The sequence below is a fragment of the Eulemur rufifrons genome, chromosome 7, assembly GCF_041146395.1.
Source record: "Eulemur rufifrons isolate Redbay chromosome 7, OSU_ERuf_1, whole genome shotgun sequence".
NCBI lineage: Eukaryota > Metazoa > Chordata > Mammalia > Primates > Lemuridae > Eulemur > Eulemur rufifrons.
The window spans coordinates 122050038-122068399 of NC_090989.1; the positions used below are offsets into that span (position 1 = coordinate 122050038).

General features: G+C 35.6%; 1 protein-coding gene and 1 non-coding gene across 3 annotated transcripts in view; both read left to right on the forward strand.

Moving 5' to 3' along the window:
* Positions 1 to 18362, forward strand: part of TOPBP1 (DNA topoisomerase II binding protein 1) — a 73281-nt gene that overhangs the window by 45099 nt on the left and 9820 nt on the right. For both annotated transcript variants that reach the window (XM_069473229.1, XM_069473230.1), the window contains exons 16-26: positions 3661 to 3784; positions 4368 to 4514; positions 4632 to 4734; positions 6241 to 6433; positions 8007 to 8227; positions 9014 to 9180; positions 9542 to 9650; positions 12905 to 13068; positions 13813 to 13950; positions 15358 to 15447; positions 15622 to 15783. In XM_069473229.1, coding sequence (XP_069329330.1) covers positions 3661 to 3784; positions 4368 to 4514; positions 4632 to 4734; positions 6241 to 6433; positions 8007 to 8227; positions 9014 to 9180; positions 9542 to 9650; positions 12905 to 13068; positions 13813 to 13950; positions 15358 to 15447; positions 15622 to 15783 — 1618 coding nt within the window. The remainder of the gene's footprint in view (positions 1 to 3660; positions 3785 to 4367; positions 4515 to 4631; positions 4735 to 6240; positions 6434 to 8006; positions 8228 to 9013; positions 9181 to 9541; positions 9651 to 12904; positions 13069 to 13812; positions 13951 to 15357; positions 15448 to 15621; positions 15784 to 18362) is intronic.
* Positions 9250 to 9354, forward strand: LOC138388611 (small nucleolar RNA U13). The gene has a single exon (XR_011234148.1). It is a non-coding gene; the product is annotated as a small nucleolar RNA U13 (small nucleolar RNA).

Below are 18362 nucleotides of genomic sequence, written 5' to 3' on the forward strand. Positions count from 1 at the left end.
AGCCCAGGAGTTTGAGGTTGCAGTGAGCTACGATTGTGCCACGGCACTCTAGCCTGGGCAACAGAGCAAGACTTGGTCTCAAAAAAAAAAAAAAAAAGAATTTAATACTGAAATTCCTAAATAGAATTTAACTGTTGAATTGCATTAAAGTTTGCATTATATCTCTTCCTGAAATGGATTTTTCGAATTGGTAATTGATAAAAGGGGAGAACCTTTTAATATGCAGAGGTTTTGATATTTATGTGTTCATAGGGTAACCAGTTCTCATGTAAAGTTGTCCCAAATGTTCCCTTCCATTATATAGGACTAGACCATGCTGAAGAGATATCTGATAATGCCTCCCACCTTCAGATATCTAGGCCAAATCTTCTCAACACATCAGATGTAGCATCCCCATTTTATTACAGACATTTGTGGAACATTCCTTCTACTAAAATGAAATCTATAAGTATAACCTACCTACTTTTATAACTTTGAAAAATAAAAGACAATATAGTGCCCTGTGGTGCATAGGAGAAATGATACATAACAACAGAAAGAACATATATTCAGCATATAAATGCTTGAGCCTGACTATACCAAAAGATAATTGGGCATTAGTATGTTTGCATACCTATGTAAACTCACCTCAAATGCAACAGTCCCAAGGCTGAGACAGATCTGGAGGCTTAGATATCATGAGTAGCTTTCTGTTGGTAATAGGACTTTATTGACAGTTGTTCATGATTTTGGTAAGTTCCAAATTAGGCAAAGTACAGTCTTCCATCAATTTATACGGTAGTTGCATTTTTAGAATATTAATGTATATTAAAACTGCAAAAAAGAACTTGTGTTTATATATAAAACAGGTTCTAGATTCATCTAATTATAGACAAGTTTTTTTACATATGTGAATTTATCACAATATTAGAATATGATGCAGGATGTGGGATAATTGTATATATGACTATTCCCCAGAATTTATAGCATAGCTGTACCTTACCCACTACATGCCAGTAACACCCTCCAACATATGAACGCATTGTAACCATCTAAAATCACCCCTACAAATTTCCAGAATAGCTCCTAAAGTAACAGTTTTGCTGGAAGCAAAGAGTCTGTGGGTTGGTCATCTGGTTTTGTAAACAAAATTTTATTGGAACACAGCAATGCCCAGTCATTTACATATTGTCTGTGGCTGCTTTCACATATAAGGCAAGAGTTGAGTACTTGGAAAAGAGATTGTTTGGCCTATGATGCCTAAAATATTTATCATCTGGCCTTCTTTAGGAAAAAATTTGCCAGCCCCTCATGTAAACTGTCTACAACTACTGACAGTCTGTTCTTAAAGGAACTCTGAACTAAAACTAAAAATTCAGAGTTTCTTGTTTATCTTATTATCATGGTGGAGTTGCCTAGTAAACCAAGTTGATTAAGGCAAAAATACTCCTCTGTTTCTCTAAATTATCTTGATAGTTTATTTACATCCATGGCAGAAATAGTTATTAGGAGGACTGACAACTAAATTAGGCAAGGTGTATTTTTAATGTTATTTTTAAGGATTCATGAACAGTAGGAAATACACGTTTCTAACATAATTTAGGAGGAAATATTACATCCTAATCCACTTAACTTGGTTACTTAAAAGTTTCAAATGTGTAGTCCCAACTACTTGGGAGACTGAGACAGAAGAATCACTTGAACCCATGAATTTGAGACCAGCCTGGGCAATATAGCAAGACACCACCTCAAAACAAAATAGGTTCAGAGATTTTTTTTTTTTTTTTTTTAATTTTTAAGATTTTTTTATTTATTTTTTTAGAGACTAGGTCTCCCTATGTTGTCCAGGCTGGTCTTGAACTCCTGGCCTCAAGTGATCCTCCTGCCTCAGCCTCCCATAGTGCTGGGATTAGATTATTTTTCTTAGTGAGGAGAATGTTGAAGGGGAAGAATCGGGAGATCATAGCATAATATGATAGTTAAGAGTGTGGGATTTGAAGTCAGACTTGCTCTACCACTTACTGAATATCCTAGAATAGGGTATTTAACCATGTCCCTCAATTCTCTTATCTGTAAATGGATATAGTAATACCAGTGTTTCAGGATTGTTGTGAGGAATGGATGAAATAATGATGTGTAAATACATAGTCTGTTGTGGGCCGTATGTGTATAGTGACTGCAAACAACTGGAGGACAGATTTGATGCTTTGCCATTTATTAATTTGAAAATACAGGCAATCCCCGGGTTACGGACAACCCTACTTATGGTGTTCCATGCTTATGAATGGGCTCCCAAGGCTTCCCAGGCTCCCCATAAGGATAATTTATAATTAAATTAATAATCCAGAGACGACTATTTTCTTCCACATATGTAAGCAAACCCACATGGCATAAGCAGTTCGTTGGTGCAGCGTCTTTACACTAGCAGCCAGTCTCATTGTTTACAGTCACTTACCCACAGCATCACTTTTGTCTTAACTTTTTCATTCGATTTTTTGAGTCTGTGTTTAGCCCTGTGACCATGCCTCCAAAGCGAAAGTCCACTGCAAGTCTAGGTGAGCCTGCAGTGAGTAGAAAAGTGATTACAATGGAATCAAAAGTAGAAATAATTAAGAGTTCAGAGAAAGGCCAGATGCCATCATTCACTGGGAAAGCGTTAGGCTTCAGGGCACTCGACTATTGGAACAATTATAAAGGATAAAGTGAGAATGGAACTTGTGAAAGGCAATGCTCCAATGAAAGCATCAATTATTACTAAGAAGTGCAGTGGATTAATTATTGAGATGGAAAGTTTATTGATTTGGTTAGAAGATCAAAATAAGCATAACATTCCTATTAGCCTAGGAATTATTAAATAAAAGAAAGAGCACAATAGTTTCTGTAACTTATTATTACAGTACAGGAGTATTATTACAGTATTGCATTGTATTATTATTACCACATATGAGCCATTATAGTATCTTTATTATTACTGTATATATGCTGTTCATCAGGGATCTGAGTTACATACAAATCTGACCTAAAGACTTCTCAGGAACTTATCTACCCTGGGACTGCCTGTACCTTTATTGTTAATATAAAGTGATACTCATTATAAAAGAAAATTGAAACAATTCAGAAAAATATAAAGAAGAACGTAGTATTTTAAAGAATATCTTTCTAAACCTCTTTCTATAAAAAATTAATCAAAAAAAGTAAAGCCTGTCATTTTAATGTTCTTATCCTAGGTTCTGAAAGTTTTTTTTTTTTTTTGGAGACAGAGTCTCGCTCTGTTGCCTGGGCTAGAGTGCCGTGGCATCAGCCTAGCTCACAGCAACCTCAGACTCCTGGGCTTAAGCAATCCTACTGCCTCAGCCTCCCGAGTAGCTGGGACTACAGGCATGCGCCACCATGCCCGGCTAATTTTTTTTTCTATATATATTTTTAGCTGTCCAGGTCATTTCTTTCTATTTTTTAGTAGAGACGGGGTCTCGCTCTTGCTCAGGCTGGTCTCGAACTCCTGAGCTCAAACGATCCACCCACCTCGGCCTCCCAGAGTGCTAGGATTACAGGCGTGAGCCACCGCGCCTGGCCTCTGAAAGTTTTTTGAAGGTCAGAATATTCTGTTCATACTGAACGATCATCATAAACTAATGTGGATATTTGTCTTAGTTGTTCTTTATTTGTATTTGGTTGTTAAAGGTGGAGTTTTGATGAAACAGTGACTCATTTTATCTATCAAGGGCGGCCAAATGACACTAACCGCGAGTATAAATCTGTAAAAGAACGAGGAATACACATCGTTTCAGAACACTGGCTTTTAGATGTAAGCAATACTTTTCCTTCTCTGTTAACTGAAAATGTATACAAACAGTTTTTCAGAGCACAAATTCAGAGTTTCAGTGTACACAAACAAGTTTGATAATCTTGTTTAACTGTGTACATCTGATTTCTTTGCCATCAAAAACTTAAGCACTGTAGTACTTAAATACTTAACAAATCTTTAATGAATACTCTTTCTGATTCTCCCAACTCCTTTCACTAATTAAAAATGATATGAATAGAAATCTTATAATAATTTGAGGAAAATTAATTTAACATACCAATACAGTTTAGAACTGTGTTTCATTTCTTTTTTTTCTGGGTATACCCTGGAGTATAATTGATAACTTAGCAAAAGCACAGAAATAGAATTAGATTGTATACTTTGGTGGATATGACATTTAAAAAGTGACGACAGTTTTTCATTTGTATCATGAGAATTTTTCAGTGTAAACTACTTTTTAAAACTTTAATTTTGTGAACTTTTGCCATCTTACAATATAATGTATTGGTTGTCCTTATCCTTCTTAATATCTTCTATTCATTAAGATTTTTCAGTTGTTTTAAAGCACACCATTATATTGCAGTGTGCCCAAGAGTATAAACATCTTCCTGAGTCTCTTTATCCACATACTTACAATCCCAAAATGAGCTTGGATATCAGCGCGGTGCAAGATACCAGACTCTGTAATAATCGACTGCTCCCAGCTGCTTCTACAACAAAGGATGATGAGGTAAGTAATACAGATGATACATTTACCGCCTCCAAAGCTGAATTTGTAATCATATATTGCTATGAAAACTTATACAGTAGCTTGGTTTGAGAAATTGTCATTTTTCTCTCTCAATAGCCAGACCATTTGCATTTAGAAGAAAATGATATAGGCAACATAACAAGCAATAACAAAGAATCAGCACCACCAAATGGAAATGGAAGGAATGACTGTAAAGGAGGTAAAATATTTAAATTGCAAAAATTTTTTATAAATATATATCTTTCATACAGAATGCTTCCTTTATTATCAGATGGAAAAATAAAATTCTTTTCTACGTTGCTAAAAACAAGCAATGCATGTATTGAGGATTGATTCAAAGTTTCAGGCTGATCGTTAAATGATAATTTGTGAAGCTTTAAGTGATTTAAGTGTGAGGCTTTTGAGATTTATGGAACTGGTTGTTTTACAGAGTTAGTGTGATATAACTTATTCCATTAAAAGTAGGTGGAAAAAGATCATAAAAAAACAAAAAAAGTAAGTGGAGTTGATGATCTTCTTAAAATTGTTCTTTGGTGCAGTTCTTTTCAATGATTTTTAGAAAGTTTTATTATATGTACAATAAAACCATGTGAATATGTTATTATTAAAATATAAAGTTTCAGAAGGAGGTAGGAAGAGTTTCTCTGACTCTTATTCTCCAGCCTTCCAATGCTATTAGTATCTTGTTTATTCGTCTAGAGCCATTTATGCATATACAATCATAAATGTTTATTCCTTCCCCACTTTTAAAAAAATACATAAATGGTAGACTACTATACATGTTGTTTTATACCAAAGATATAGTCATCCCTTAGTATCTGCAGGGGATTGGTTCCAGCACCCACTTTGGATACCAAAATCCACAGATGCTCAATTCCCTTATATAAAATGGCATAGGATTTGAATAGAACCTATGCACATCCTCCCATATACTTTATTTTTTAGTTTTTTTTTTTTTTTGGAAGACAGGGTTTTGCTTTGTTGCCTAGGCTAGAGTACAGTGATATGATCATAGCTCACTGCAGCCTTGAACTCCTGGACTCAGGTGATCATCATTCCTCTGTCTCCTGAATAGCTGGGACTATAGGTGCACACCACCACGACCAGCTAATTTTTTATTTTTATTTTTTTTGTAGAGACAGGGTCTCGCTATGTTGCCCAGGCTGGTCTGGAATTCCTGGCCTCAAGCCGTCCTCCCATCTTGGCCTTCCAAAGTGCTGGGATTATAGGTGTAAGTTGCTGTGCCTGGTCTTTTTTTTTTTTTTTTCAAATATTTTTCATCATGATTGCTTGAATCCACAGATACAGAACTTGTATGCACAGATACAGAGGGTTGACTGTTTTGAAGAACCATTGGGGAAAGTCAGACACATACACAAATGACTGTAATACATCTCAGAGTGTAGAATGTACCATGAGAGAGGGTCAGAAGCAGGCAGGGAGCTGTACAAAGGGATAATCACTACAGATACAGTGTCTTTGGAGGGCTTCCTAATTATTTCCTATACAGTCCTTATAGTGAGGGCCGCCTTTGTGTTCTGCAGTATTCATAGCTATAGTGCATTTACTGTAGCCGATAGTAAGTATTCAGTAAATGTCAAATCCATAAATGTGTGTTCAGCCAGATCTAGACAAAATAATTAATGTAAGATATGATAAAAAAAGAGACTCTTACCTTGATTGATATGTTTGTGTTTGTTTCAAGCTCTGACACAGACTTTGGAGATGAGAGAGAACTTTCAAAAGCAGTTACAGGAGATCATGTCTGCGACGTCAATAGTGAAACCCCAAGGGCAGAGGACTTCCCTTTCAAGAAGTGGTTGTAACAGTGCTTCCTCAACCCCTGACAGCACGCGCTCTGCTCGCAGTGGACGAAGCAGAGTCCTAGAGGCACTGAGGTGTGTGTCTGTCACTGATGGCAAAAAGACCAGATGACTTGCGAAAGGTAGCTCCTTAGTTAGGTACCTGCTGACTCGGTTCTATGAGTCAGGCCTAATTTAGCTTTTTTTTTTTTTTTTACATAGGCAGTAAAGCAAAAGTTTAGAATATCAAGACCAGTGAAAGAGTCGTACTACTGGGCTTTATTTAACCCAAGCAATAAATACCATATTCTAATATTACCTATTGGTTTGACCCTCTGCTGACTAGATTTTCCTTTCTAGCCTTTCCACCTTCCCTCCCTTGCTCCAGGCAGTTCTAGAATTCTTACTCAGAGGCAAGCAGCAGACACAGAGGTCTGTCTCATACTAAATACCTGCTTCAGAGTAAGGTGTAATTAAAACAGTTTAGTACCTTCCCTGAGAGAGCTAATTTTAAGATTCAGTTTGCCTCATTTGAAATGGATTCAGTGGGCTCTTCTCTCTGTTCTTTGGTATTGGTTTTAAACAGTAAGTACATATATATAATTTTAAATGGTTATTTCTTATTGGAATTTTGCATGCATTTTGTATTTTTTTAAAAATTGACCTTCTAGGAAAGATGATTATAGTTTTAGTGTGATACGACTTTTAAGTTTAGTAGCGTATCTTCATCTTTTTCCTGATAGAAGAAAAACCTTTAATTGTGTAATGAGCATTATGGACTTATATCTTCAATTGATTAATTGAACTATGCATTTATCTTATACTGTGAATCACATGAGGCCAGTTCTTTATTTCAGTGCTGAGTAAAGTTGCTTTTTGTTAATATACTTCAGATCATGTTTTATCATTATAGAGAACCTAAATCCTGTGTCAAGTCAGAGAATATAAATATACTCTGAAAATAAAAGGCTATCTTCCTTGTTTTTGAGGCAAAGGAACCCTTTGTAGGTACTATCAGATTTTTTAAATTAATTTAACTAAGAACGAAAATATATAGACACATACATATAAAGAAAATAGTAGGAATTCTGTTTTTTCCCAAGTGGAATTTTTACAATTACACCATAAAATGCACTTCACTGTTAATTCAGTATATGGCTGGTGGAAAGTTTGGTTACCAAAAGTTCCTTCTTATAAGGCAGCCTTTACAGTAAGCTTTCCATATAATTATAGAGCTTATGATTTCAAGTGGTTAAAAAATACAACTACTGTTAAGCAAAGTAATCATGGTTTTCTAAACATGACCATGTTTCCCTAACCGATATAAGTAAGGGAAATCTCATTTTTCAATATAGCAGTTATTTTAGAACTTTTAAAAATTTCTTGATGGGGTTAAACTTTTCCCCTTTGAAGTTTTAAATATATAGACATTTGGTCAAAATATGTATTTAATATTCTAGCTAAAACAGCTAAGTGTCTGGGAGAAACATTTTTAAAAGAAAAAAATTCCTTAGGTTCATTTATTCAGTAAATATTTTCAGGTGCCTATTTTGTTCTAGATGGTGGGCATATAAAGGTGAACCACACCCTTTATGATCTATCTTACAGATTTTATGAGTTTGGATTTTATTATGGCTGTTTATTTAAAATTTTCACTTTTATTCCTTAGGCAGTCTCGTCAAACAGTACCTGATGTCAACACAGAGCCCTCCCAAAATGAACAGATCATTTGGGATGACCCTACGGCAAGGGAGGAGAGAGCAAGGCTTGCAAGCAATTTGCAGTGGCCCAGCTGTCCCACACAATACTCTGAGCTTCAGGTTGATACTAAAAAGTTGGAAGATTCTCCTTTCCAGGAGCCTTTACGTGATTCGGAAATTGCCAAACAGGGTAACAAGAAAGAAATCTGTTAACTTGTTTTGTATTGAGTATAATACATGTTGACCTCTTAAAAATAAATAGATAAGCATGTTGTGGTTCTCTGAATTGTACATGCAAATGAGAAACTTATTAAATATTTCTGATTTGGGTTTAAACTTAAGAGAAAAATAATTTAGAAATTGAGGTACTTATCAGTAATTTGAAAAATACATTTTGATTCTTAAATTTGGAAATTTAGAATTAGGCATTTTTTTCCAGATATGGTTTTCACCATTGTTCTTTCTTTCATTCTAGTCCTGTTTGTATTTGTGCAGTTAATTCTTGGTTTTTCTCCCTATCACCTTATTTTCATTTAAGTTTTCTGGATTCTGCCCAGCACATACCTACATTTGTTCTTTTAGATTACATGAATTTCTTATTGAATTCTATGTTTTTCTTCCTTGAGCTTTACGTTGAAAACAGAACGCTTCCTATGTCTTATCTTTTATCTCTGATTCTAATTTTCTCCAAGTGTAGAATTGCTATCATTTTACAAACTTGGGTTACACTTTACTGATTAAAGCTTGGTATATAAGGAAAGGGTTGGGAAAAGCCCACAGATAACATATTTGCCCTTTTAAAGCTAATTAATTGCATTTATTTATAAGCTCTAGAAACAGGATACTTTTGCGGTTGTACTTCTTACATTCCAGAGTCTGTGTTTAACTTCATCTTGGCTAAGGCAGAAGAGAGTATTTCCTAGACTTTATTCTTGGTGTATTTGGATAATATCACACTGCATTTTATTGTCCTCAGCTGTCTGTGACCCTGAAAACATAGGTGTGACTGAAGCCCCCAAACACCCAATCTCTGAAGAACTGGAAGTGCCAATAAAAGACAGCCACCTTATCCCTACGCCTCAGGCCCCCAGCATTGCCTTCCCTCTCGCCAACCCACCTGTGGCTCCACACCCCAGAGAGCAGGTTTGTTGATCTTTGGTAGGGTGATATGGCTTTTGGGTGTTACTGTTATGCTGTATTAGAAATTTGTTGATCCTTTTGTATTTCATAAGCATGACGATTGGGTTTTCACGCGCATCCATGAGATGTGCCTCCCTCAATCCTTGTTAGGATGTCGGCACATTACCCGTCTTGACATGGAATTAAAAAATTTGTTGATGTTCCTATCATGGGTTCATCAAATGTTGGAAATTATATTTCTTTGCATTATATTATTATTTGTATATTTGATAACTTAGAAGACTGAGTAAAATGTCACTCTAAAAGAACGGTGTACCTGATAATTTTAATGTTAATTTTTTCTAATAAAGCTCTTTCATTCCAGATTATAACAGAGGAGACTCATGAAGAATTTAAAAAACAGTACATATTTCAGTTGTCATCTCTGAATCCTCAAGAACGTATCGATTATTATCATTTGATTGAAAAACTAGGTACTAATATTTTACTTAAATCAAAAATGTGCCATATAGTTAACCTTATTTGGAAGTCAAATATAGTCAATATTGATATTTCTAAGGTCTAGAAATTGAGAAAAAGAATATGGGTAACTTTGCTAAGGCTACACAATTGAGTCAGCATTGGAGCTTTGATTTTATAAGGCTCTGATCTAAATCTAAAGTCACTGGGTCATGGGATTTAAAGATTAAAATTGAAACCAATAGTTAATGTTTCAAAGTCTTCTGTGCTGCTTTGAGCATTTGTTCATTGATGAAACCTTGGACAAAAATCAATGAAATTAAAGACTTAGAATATAGATGAAACCACATTTTAATGAGTTTGATAGTAATATCTAGGGAGGAGCTCCTTTGTATGTAACATTCTTCTTCTTCCACTAATTGTCAGGCTCTCCACCTGGCATCATTCTAGAAGAGTAACCTGGTGTGCTGCAGCAGCACTGTCCAATAGAAATACAATAAGCCACATATCATTTGAATTTTCTAGTGGCCACATTTTAAAAAGTAAAAAGAAACAAGTGAAATTAACTTTATTATTTTCTTATTTTTTGAGACAGAGTCTTGTTCTGTTGCCCGGGCTACAGTGCCATGGCATCAGCCTAGCTTACAGCAACCTCAAACTTCTGTGTTCAAGCAATCTTCTTGCCTCAGCCTCCCGAGTAGTTGGGAATACAGGCATGCGCCACCACGCCGGGCTAATTTTTTCTATTTTTAGTAGAGATGGGGTCTTGCTCTTGTTCAGGCTGGTCTTGAACTCCTGATCTCAAGCAATCCTCCCGCCTCAGCCTCCCAGAGCGGTAGGATTACAGGCGTGAGCCAACTTGCCTGGCCTGAAATTAACTTTAAACATATATTTTACTTAACCTATTATATGCAGAATTCAATGTGATCAGCATAAAATATCAGTGAGATATTTTATGTTTTTTTGTAGTAAGTCTTTGAAATCTGGCATGCATTTTACACTTATAGCACATCTCAATTTGGACCAGCTGTGCTTCAGTTGTTGTTTGTTTTTTTTTAAAGATGGGGGGGGGTCTCACTCTGTTGCCCAGGTGGAGTGCAGTGGTGCAATCGTAGCTCAGTGCAGCGTCAAATTCCTGGGCTCAAGCAATGCTCCTGCCTCAGCCTCTCAAGTAGCCGGGGCTACGAGTGCACACCACTGTGCCTGGCACACTTCAGGTGTCTGATAGCCATGTGTGTCTGATGGCTACTGTATTGGACAAAGCAGCTGTATAGAGTTAGGAAAATTATATTAATAGTAAGAGAATTTAATCTTACAGCTTAACATGGAGAAAACATTAAGAAATAATGGTTGTTTTTAATAGTGGCCCTAAGTCATCAAGAAAACATCAAATGTTATTTAGTACTATTTTTTTAAAGAATGTGAAGAACTATAACTTTTTTAAAAAAGATTTCTGTCAAATATAGTTGTATACTTAAAAAACTATGTTTCTTTTTGGAAACTTTACTCATATGGAACACTTTGTTTCTCAGTTGCCTGACAAATTAGCTGGGGTTATAAAAGTCAGAATTGCTAAGTTTTGCTCACCAAAATGAAAGTCTTCAAGTGTCTAGCTCCTATAGATTTTTCCATCTCTGCAAACTTGGGGCAAGAGTAGTAGTAATTAGCAGAGAATTATCTAGAAGAGGGCAGGGAGCAGAGGCAGATGAGTACAGATTGTTTTGGCACTGGGAGTCTGTGACTCTAGAGGTTTTCCGGTATTAGAATGCAAAGAGACGTTATAGCAGATATTGTGTCCAGCACTTTGTTTTATAAATGATGCAACAGTGGCTGACTGATACATAAATACATCAGTCTATTGTGTTGTCTGGGTCACAGAGTAAATTTGCTATGTGGAATTGGAAGTTGATATTAGTATGGAATTATACCTTGTTCTTTTGTCACTCTGTGATCTTGAGTAAGTTACTCTGTTTCTTCATGTGCAAATGCAGATAATAACAGTAACTTTCATTGTGTTGTGAGGATTAAATGAGTTAGTAATCTGGAGCATTTCTAATAGTTCCCGGGATATAGTAAATGCTCAAAAAATGTTGCTGCTATTATTAGAATCATCTGTAAATCATGAGTAGAGTTCAAATGTTTTAACATCTTAGGAAGGCCGGGCGCGGTGGCTCACACCTGTAATCCTAGCACTCTGGGAGGCCTAGACAGGCGGATCGCTCAAGGTCAGGAGTTCGAGACCAGCCTGAGCAAGAGCGAGACCCCATCTCTACTAAAAAATAGAAAGAAATTAACCAGACAACTAAAAATATATAGAAAAAAATTAGCCAGGCATGGGGGCGCATGCCTGTAGTCCCAGCTACTCTGGAGGCTGAGGCAGTAGGATTGCTTGAGCCCAAGAGTTTGAGGTTGCTGTGAGCTAGGCTGATGCCATGGCACTCTAGCCCGGGCAACAGAATGAGACTCTGTCTCAAAAAAAAAAAAAAAAAAAAAAAAAACACAACAACAAAACATTTTAGGAAGTCCTTGATACAACTCTGCCTAACCAGTAGTCAGGTTAGCCTCTAAACTATAGATCAGTAGCTCTACTTTACATGTATATCCAAGAAGAGGATATACATTGCTGCTTCCCACCTGCTGCTTCCTCTCTTATTTATCTGTATGTTTTCCTCCCAAGCTTCTGTGTTGGCCTGCTGACCATATTTCCACTCACAAAAAATTTTCTTCTGCACATGCCCCTGTTTTACTTCCAGCTTCCTGGTTACCTATCTTCAGTGCTTGAAAATCACTAAGGTATTAAGAGAGATTTAAGAGGCCAGGTGTGGTGGCTTACACCTATATTCCCAGCACTGTGAGAGGCTGAAGTGGGAGGATACTGAAGGCCAGGAGTTCAGGTCCAGCCCGGGAAACAAAGTGAGATTCCATCTCTACAAAAAATAAAAACAACTAGCCAGGCACAGTGGTGCACCCCAGTAGTCCCAGCTACCCAGGAGGCTGAGGCAGGAGCATGGCTTGAGCCCAGGAGTTTGAGGCTGCAGTGAGCTATGATCTCATCACTGCACTCTAGCCAGGGCAACAGAGCATGAACCTGTCTCAAAAAAAAATTTTCATAATGAATATTTTATATGTGAAATAATTGTCAGTCAAGGTTTTTTGGTTTTTATAGCTTGGTGCATTTTATTTATAAATAATTTGTATGCATGGTTGAACTTATATTTTTCCTAGAAAGAAGAGCCAATAACATACAAGCAATTTTTCTCTACTTAAGGTGGATTAGTGATAGAAAAGCAGAGTTTTGATCCCAACTGTACACACATTGTTGTGGGACATCCTCTTCGTAATGAGAAGTATTTAGCCTCCGTGGCAGCTGGGAAGTGGGTGCTTCATCGCTCCTACCTTGAAGCATGCCGGACTGCTGGCCGCTTCGTGCAGGTGTGTATTCACAATTGTGGAGATTTTTTTTTTTTAAGTAAATATTTTAAGAGATTTCAACACATCCACTGACTGCTCATATAATTGAAGTAACCAAATATGACCAGATTATACCAACTTTATAAGGTTTTCAATAACAAAGCAAAAAAAAATTAGAAATCACAGAAACATTGTTTTATTCACTTTTAAAATTAATTTTAATGTTAGTGGTTTAATTGAAAGAACATTCTGTTAACATTAGAAAATTTCAAGATTATCTCATTATAAGCTTTTATCTTATTAGCCCATTAAATATGAAACTAATTATTTGATGTATTTTGGTTCCTGACTGACCATCACAGTAGTATCCACTATGTAGTTTTAGAAGTTTTCAGTCATAGTCCCTTAGGGATCATACCTCCTCTGAGACTGTCCTTCTGTGAAGTTAGTCTTACAGCAAGTGAAACCCGATAATCTCATAAGAATTATCATTTGCCAATATGTAATTGTCATTGTTTCTTAAAAATGTATGCAGTATTTTTATTTTTAATTAAAAACCAGATATACTTGACTCTTATATGAAACCAAATTTATATGTCCTTCACACTCGCAAAATGATGCTTAGTCCTTTCTGTGTTTATAACAGTTGAATGTATAGCTTTAACTATTATTAGACTGTGAGTTCCTTGAGGAAAGAAACCTGTATACAGCACAGTGGCTCCTCATATTGTAGAAACTCAAAAGTTTGGTGGACAAATTCTCTAGGAAGAAGACTATGAATGGGGAAGTAGTTCCATACTTGATGTTTTGACTGGAATCAATGTACAGCAACGAAGACTAGCACTTGCAGCAATGAGATGGAGGAAAAAAATCCAGCAAAGACAAGAATCAGGCATTGTTGAGGTATTAACATACATAATTATATAGGTAATATAAATGGCATTCCATATTGTGACTACTCCAGTTTTGTTTTTTTGGTTTTTTTTAGGAGAATTTGCTTGACCAAGTAAGAATAAATAATTCTACTTGTCTTTTAATTTGGGTATCCTATATTGAGCTTAATGTTATTTCCTAATTCTTCTAATTGTGTTCAACATTAATATATCTGTATATGATGTTGATGGCTCTTTTACAAATAATTTGTATATGTGAAATGTGGCCCATACTGCATTTCTTCCAAAGAATCTTTTTAGCATCTTCTTTCAGGGGTTTTTAACCTGGGTCCAGAGACTCTCCCAAAGGAATTTGTAGATCACATTTGGGAAGACTGTATACGTTGGATGGGGGAAAAATACATCCTTATTTTTATTAGCCTCTAATTGTGGTTAATAAAGTTAGCATTTCCTTTAATTATAAGTCTAGGCAATCTAGGCAACAAATCACAACACCATCAACAGTACCTGTAACTTTGCATTAACAGAAATCAGGTATTTTTTGTTTTGCGTTATAATTGCAGGTATCTTGAAATACTGTTTGTGTTCATTAGTACTTTAAAATTATAGTAGTTATTAGACCCACCACTAGGTTTTGTGATTTAATGCATTAATATAAAACATATCTATTATTATATCATAGATTTGTTTTTAATATTTTGATAACTTTCAATAAAATATAATTACATAGGAAACCATTTTATTTGGAACATTAAAAAAAATTACCTATATGGTATGGGTATGAGAATTACATATCAATAAAGCTGTTATTTTTAAAAAATGCATTTAGAGAAGGGGTCCATAGGTTTGACCAGACTGCCAAAGGGGGTCCATGGCTCACAAAAAGGTTAAGAACCCCTGAGTTAAATAATCTTTCATGTTGTATTCCAGGTTCTCTGATATCTCCCAATCCTTGTTAGCTTTGATTCCCTTTCATTTTGAGTAATTCCACTGCCTTCTGTTAATTTTTATTTACTACTTAAATATTTTATTTTTCCAATTGGCAGACATTTTCAAAAGAAATATTGTAGGCTTCATCTAATCTAAGAAATTGTGCTTTAAGCTGTACCCATGGTTAATTTTAAGAAAAAGAATACTAAAAAAGACTAAACATAAGTCAGGCTGCTTTGTTTTAATGTTACATAATCATTAAATGTTTTTTTTTCATTCCTCAAGTATTTATTAATGGCCTACTATGTGCCAGATACCGTGGCTGTGTGTTCAGAGTATTCTGACTAGAGACAATTACACTATGGCAAAAGTAAAGGTTATAAAATTCATTAGTTATAAAACTAAATCTACAGATAAAATTGTGCATTATCTGTATTACTTTGTCATTTTCCAAATGATTTCAACACTGATTATTTTTTATTTGTAGGGGGCATTTAGCGGGTGGAAGGTTATTTTACATGTTGATGATTCTCGAGAAGCAGGGTTCAAACGCCTTCTTCAGTCAGGAGGAGCAAAGGTTTGTATTGAATTAATTTACTGAATTTTTTACATAAATAATTATCTAACCAAGTTTACTGTGATTGTTCTTCATTTTCTCTGTTTTTTGAGATGGTAATCCTTAAGGACATGGTGTACAGTGGAACTACTTTGGAATACTGGTACATTGTGTTACCTCTTGTTTTTTCATTAGGTGCTACCTGGCCATTCTGTACCTTTATTTAAAGAGGCCACACATCTTTTTGCTGACTTCAATAAACTGAAACCAGATGACTCAGGAATTAATATAGCAGAAGCTGCTGCCCAGAATGTGTACTGCTTGAAAACAGAATACATTGCTGATTATCTCATGCAGGTTTGTAAGATTCTATCCTTGACCTCCTCATTACTAGAGCTATATGCATTTATGTAACTACATGTTGAACCTCAGCTTGTTTTTAGTAGAATGTTAGTCTCCTATTATTCTCCTCCATTCAGCCCCTTTCAGTTCATTCTGTTTTTTAAAAACAATAATGAACACATATATGAACATTTAGTTTGGAAGTTAAATATGAGAAGGGTATAAAAATCTAGGTACCTCTGAAAGCTTTCAAAGTGCCCTTTATTTCCAGCCATTTTATCAACAACAACAAAAAAAGATATACCCTTTAAAATGTTAGAATATAAAGAAAGCAGAAATTGATTCCAGGAGGCTAATGAGAAACATTTATCCAAAGGTGTTTCTTTAGTTTTGTTTACCTTTTGCATTGATACCCAGTAAATGCCTGTTAGACGCTGTGGTAAATTTAAGCATTTGTTATGTGGAGGGCTTACTACACTCATATTGAGAATTGTGTGATTTCAATGGGCAAGGAAAAATCTTCCTGACACCAGAGTGCCTGAGAGGCCATCAGGAGTCAGCAGAGCATGACATGTAATCATAAATGTCTTACTACAAAGGATTTCTAACGGATGGTATAGAAATAAGGGGAAGCGAAAACTTCCCCTTGTGACTTTGCTTCTTTTGTTTGGAGGTTGTTCAGGATTTAATATAAAGAATGCCTAAAACATAAATGTGAAGGTTTTATCATAAAACAGTGGGCATACTGTTTAGGAATTAGTAACTCAGTAATAGCTCTCCTTGAGCACCTAAATAACTTATTAAAAAGCTCAATTTATAGAGATGTGAGGTCTTAAAAATTTACCCAGTGGGAAAAAATGCAAGGGTTAGGGAAACATAGAGAACCCTACCATATCCATCCCTTTCAGGAATTCCTGATCATTCTAGACAAGAACCAATATTTATTGATCACCTATAGTGTACTGTTTGTATGTGAATTCTCATTTGATTTTTATATGAACTCTCAATGAACATTAATAGCTAAAGCAAGGGGGTTTGCAAAATTGACATTGCAAAAAGAAACTTGAATCAATGATATATAAGACATATTTGAGAAACCAAAACATAATACAATGGAAAAGAATGAAGAGATGCAAAGACAAAAGAGGTAGAAGAACTTCTAAATGTTAGTTCCATATGTAACAATATCTAATGTTTATTGAGCATCCATTTACCAAGCACTGAGTACATGAGGTTTTTTAATCTAAGGAGTAGTATTTGAAGTATTTTATTATGATTCCCATTTTTGCATAAGAGGAAAATTGGGCTTAGAGAAATTAAACTGTCCAAAGTTACTCACCTAAGGCATAGACATTTTGATTCCAGATCCCATGGTTTTAACCATTCTTTTATACTGATTGTTTTCTTTCACTATTCTGAGGACCTAGCACATTGCCTAGCATATGTATTAAGTATTCAGTAAATACTTATTAAATGAAGAAAGACTAGCAATCCAACCTAACAGTACAGATGTTCAGAGAACAAATGAGAATCATTGAAACAAACAAAATAATGAGATATAAGATCAAAGAAATCTTTTCTGATCTAGCTTGTCAGCATTTACATATAGATTAAAAGGGCTCACTGACCTCTAGTCAAACTCAGTGAAGAGACCCCCCACACACACCTGAATATCCTAGCCATGCTTTTAGATTACAAGGATAAAGAAAGAAAAATTCTTACAAAAATCCCACAAACATCTAAGCCAAAGAACATACCTCAAAAAACAAAAACACCCAAACCTGTCTTTTCTTCCCTGCAGCTCTAAGTACCTAAAGACTGGCAATAGCACCTATATGATTGAGGGGAAAGTTTGCCACCCATGAATTTTATATTTAGCCAGACTTTAATATGTAAAGAGAAATAAATACATAAGCAAGGACTCAAATATATATCTTTCTGAAAAAATTATTTGATAAATCCTAAGCCAACTGAACAGAGATCAATATCAAGAACTCTGGGTTAGGGAAGTTGGGGTACTAACAGTTGACATTTAGTTTCCCCTAATAGAAATTATCTGAAATGTGAAGCAAAATTTATGTTCTCAAAATAGTTAGAAGACTGAAAAACAACCTACATAACCAATAGTATAGGGGCACATCCATGTAAAGAAATACTATGTAACCATTAGAAATTGTGTTTATGAAGATTTTTTAAAGGCATGAGAAAAATACCTTAAACAACGTCAAAAAAAAACCCCTTGATTTTATAAACAGTATGGTTTTAACTCTGTAAAGAAAAAAATGGCTTTTCTCTGCAGCCACTGAGGGAGTAAGGTATAGAGAAGCCATCAGTCATGCTGGCAGGGTACCGGCAGAGCCTGCAGGCCAGTCGCTGAGCTCTTCGAGGGAGGCGCAGCAAAGCCTCTGAGTTTTGAAGGTATATGAAGGTCATTGTGACAAATGTTTGTCTTAAAAGATAGCTATGGGCTGGGCGCGGTGGCTCACGCCTGCAGTCCTAGCACTCTGGGAGGCTGAGGTGGGAGGATCGCTTGAGGCCAGGAGTTTGAGACCAGCCTGAGCAAGAGTGAGACCCCATCTCTATTAAAAATAGAA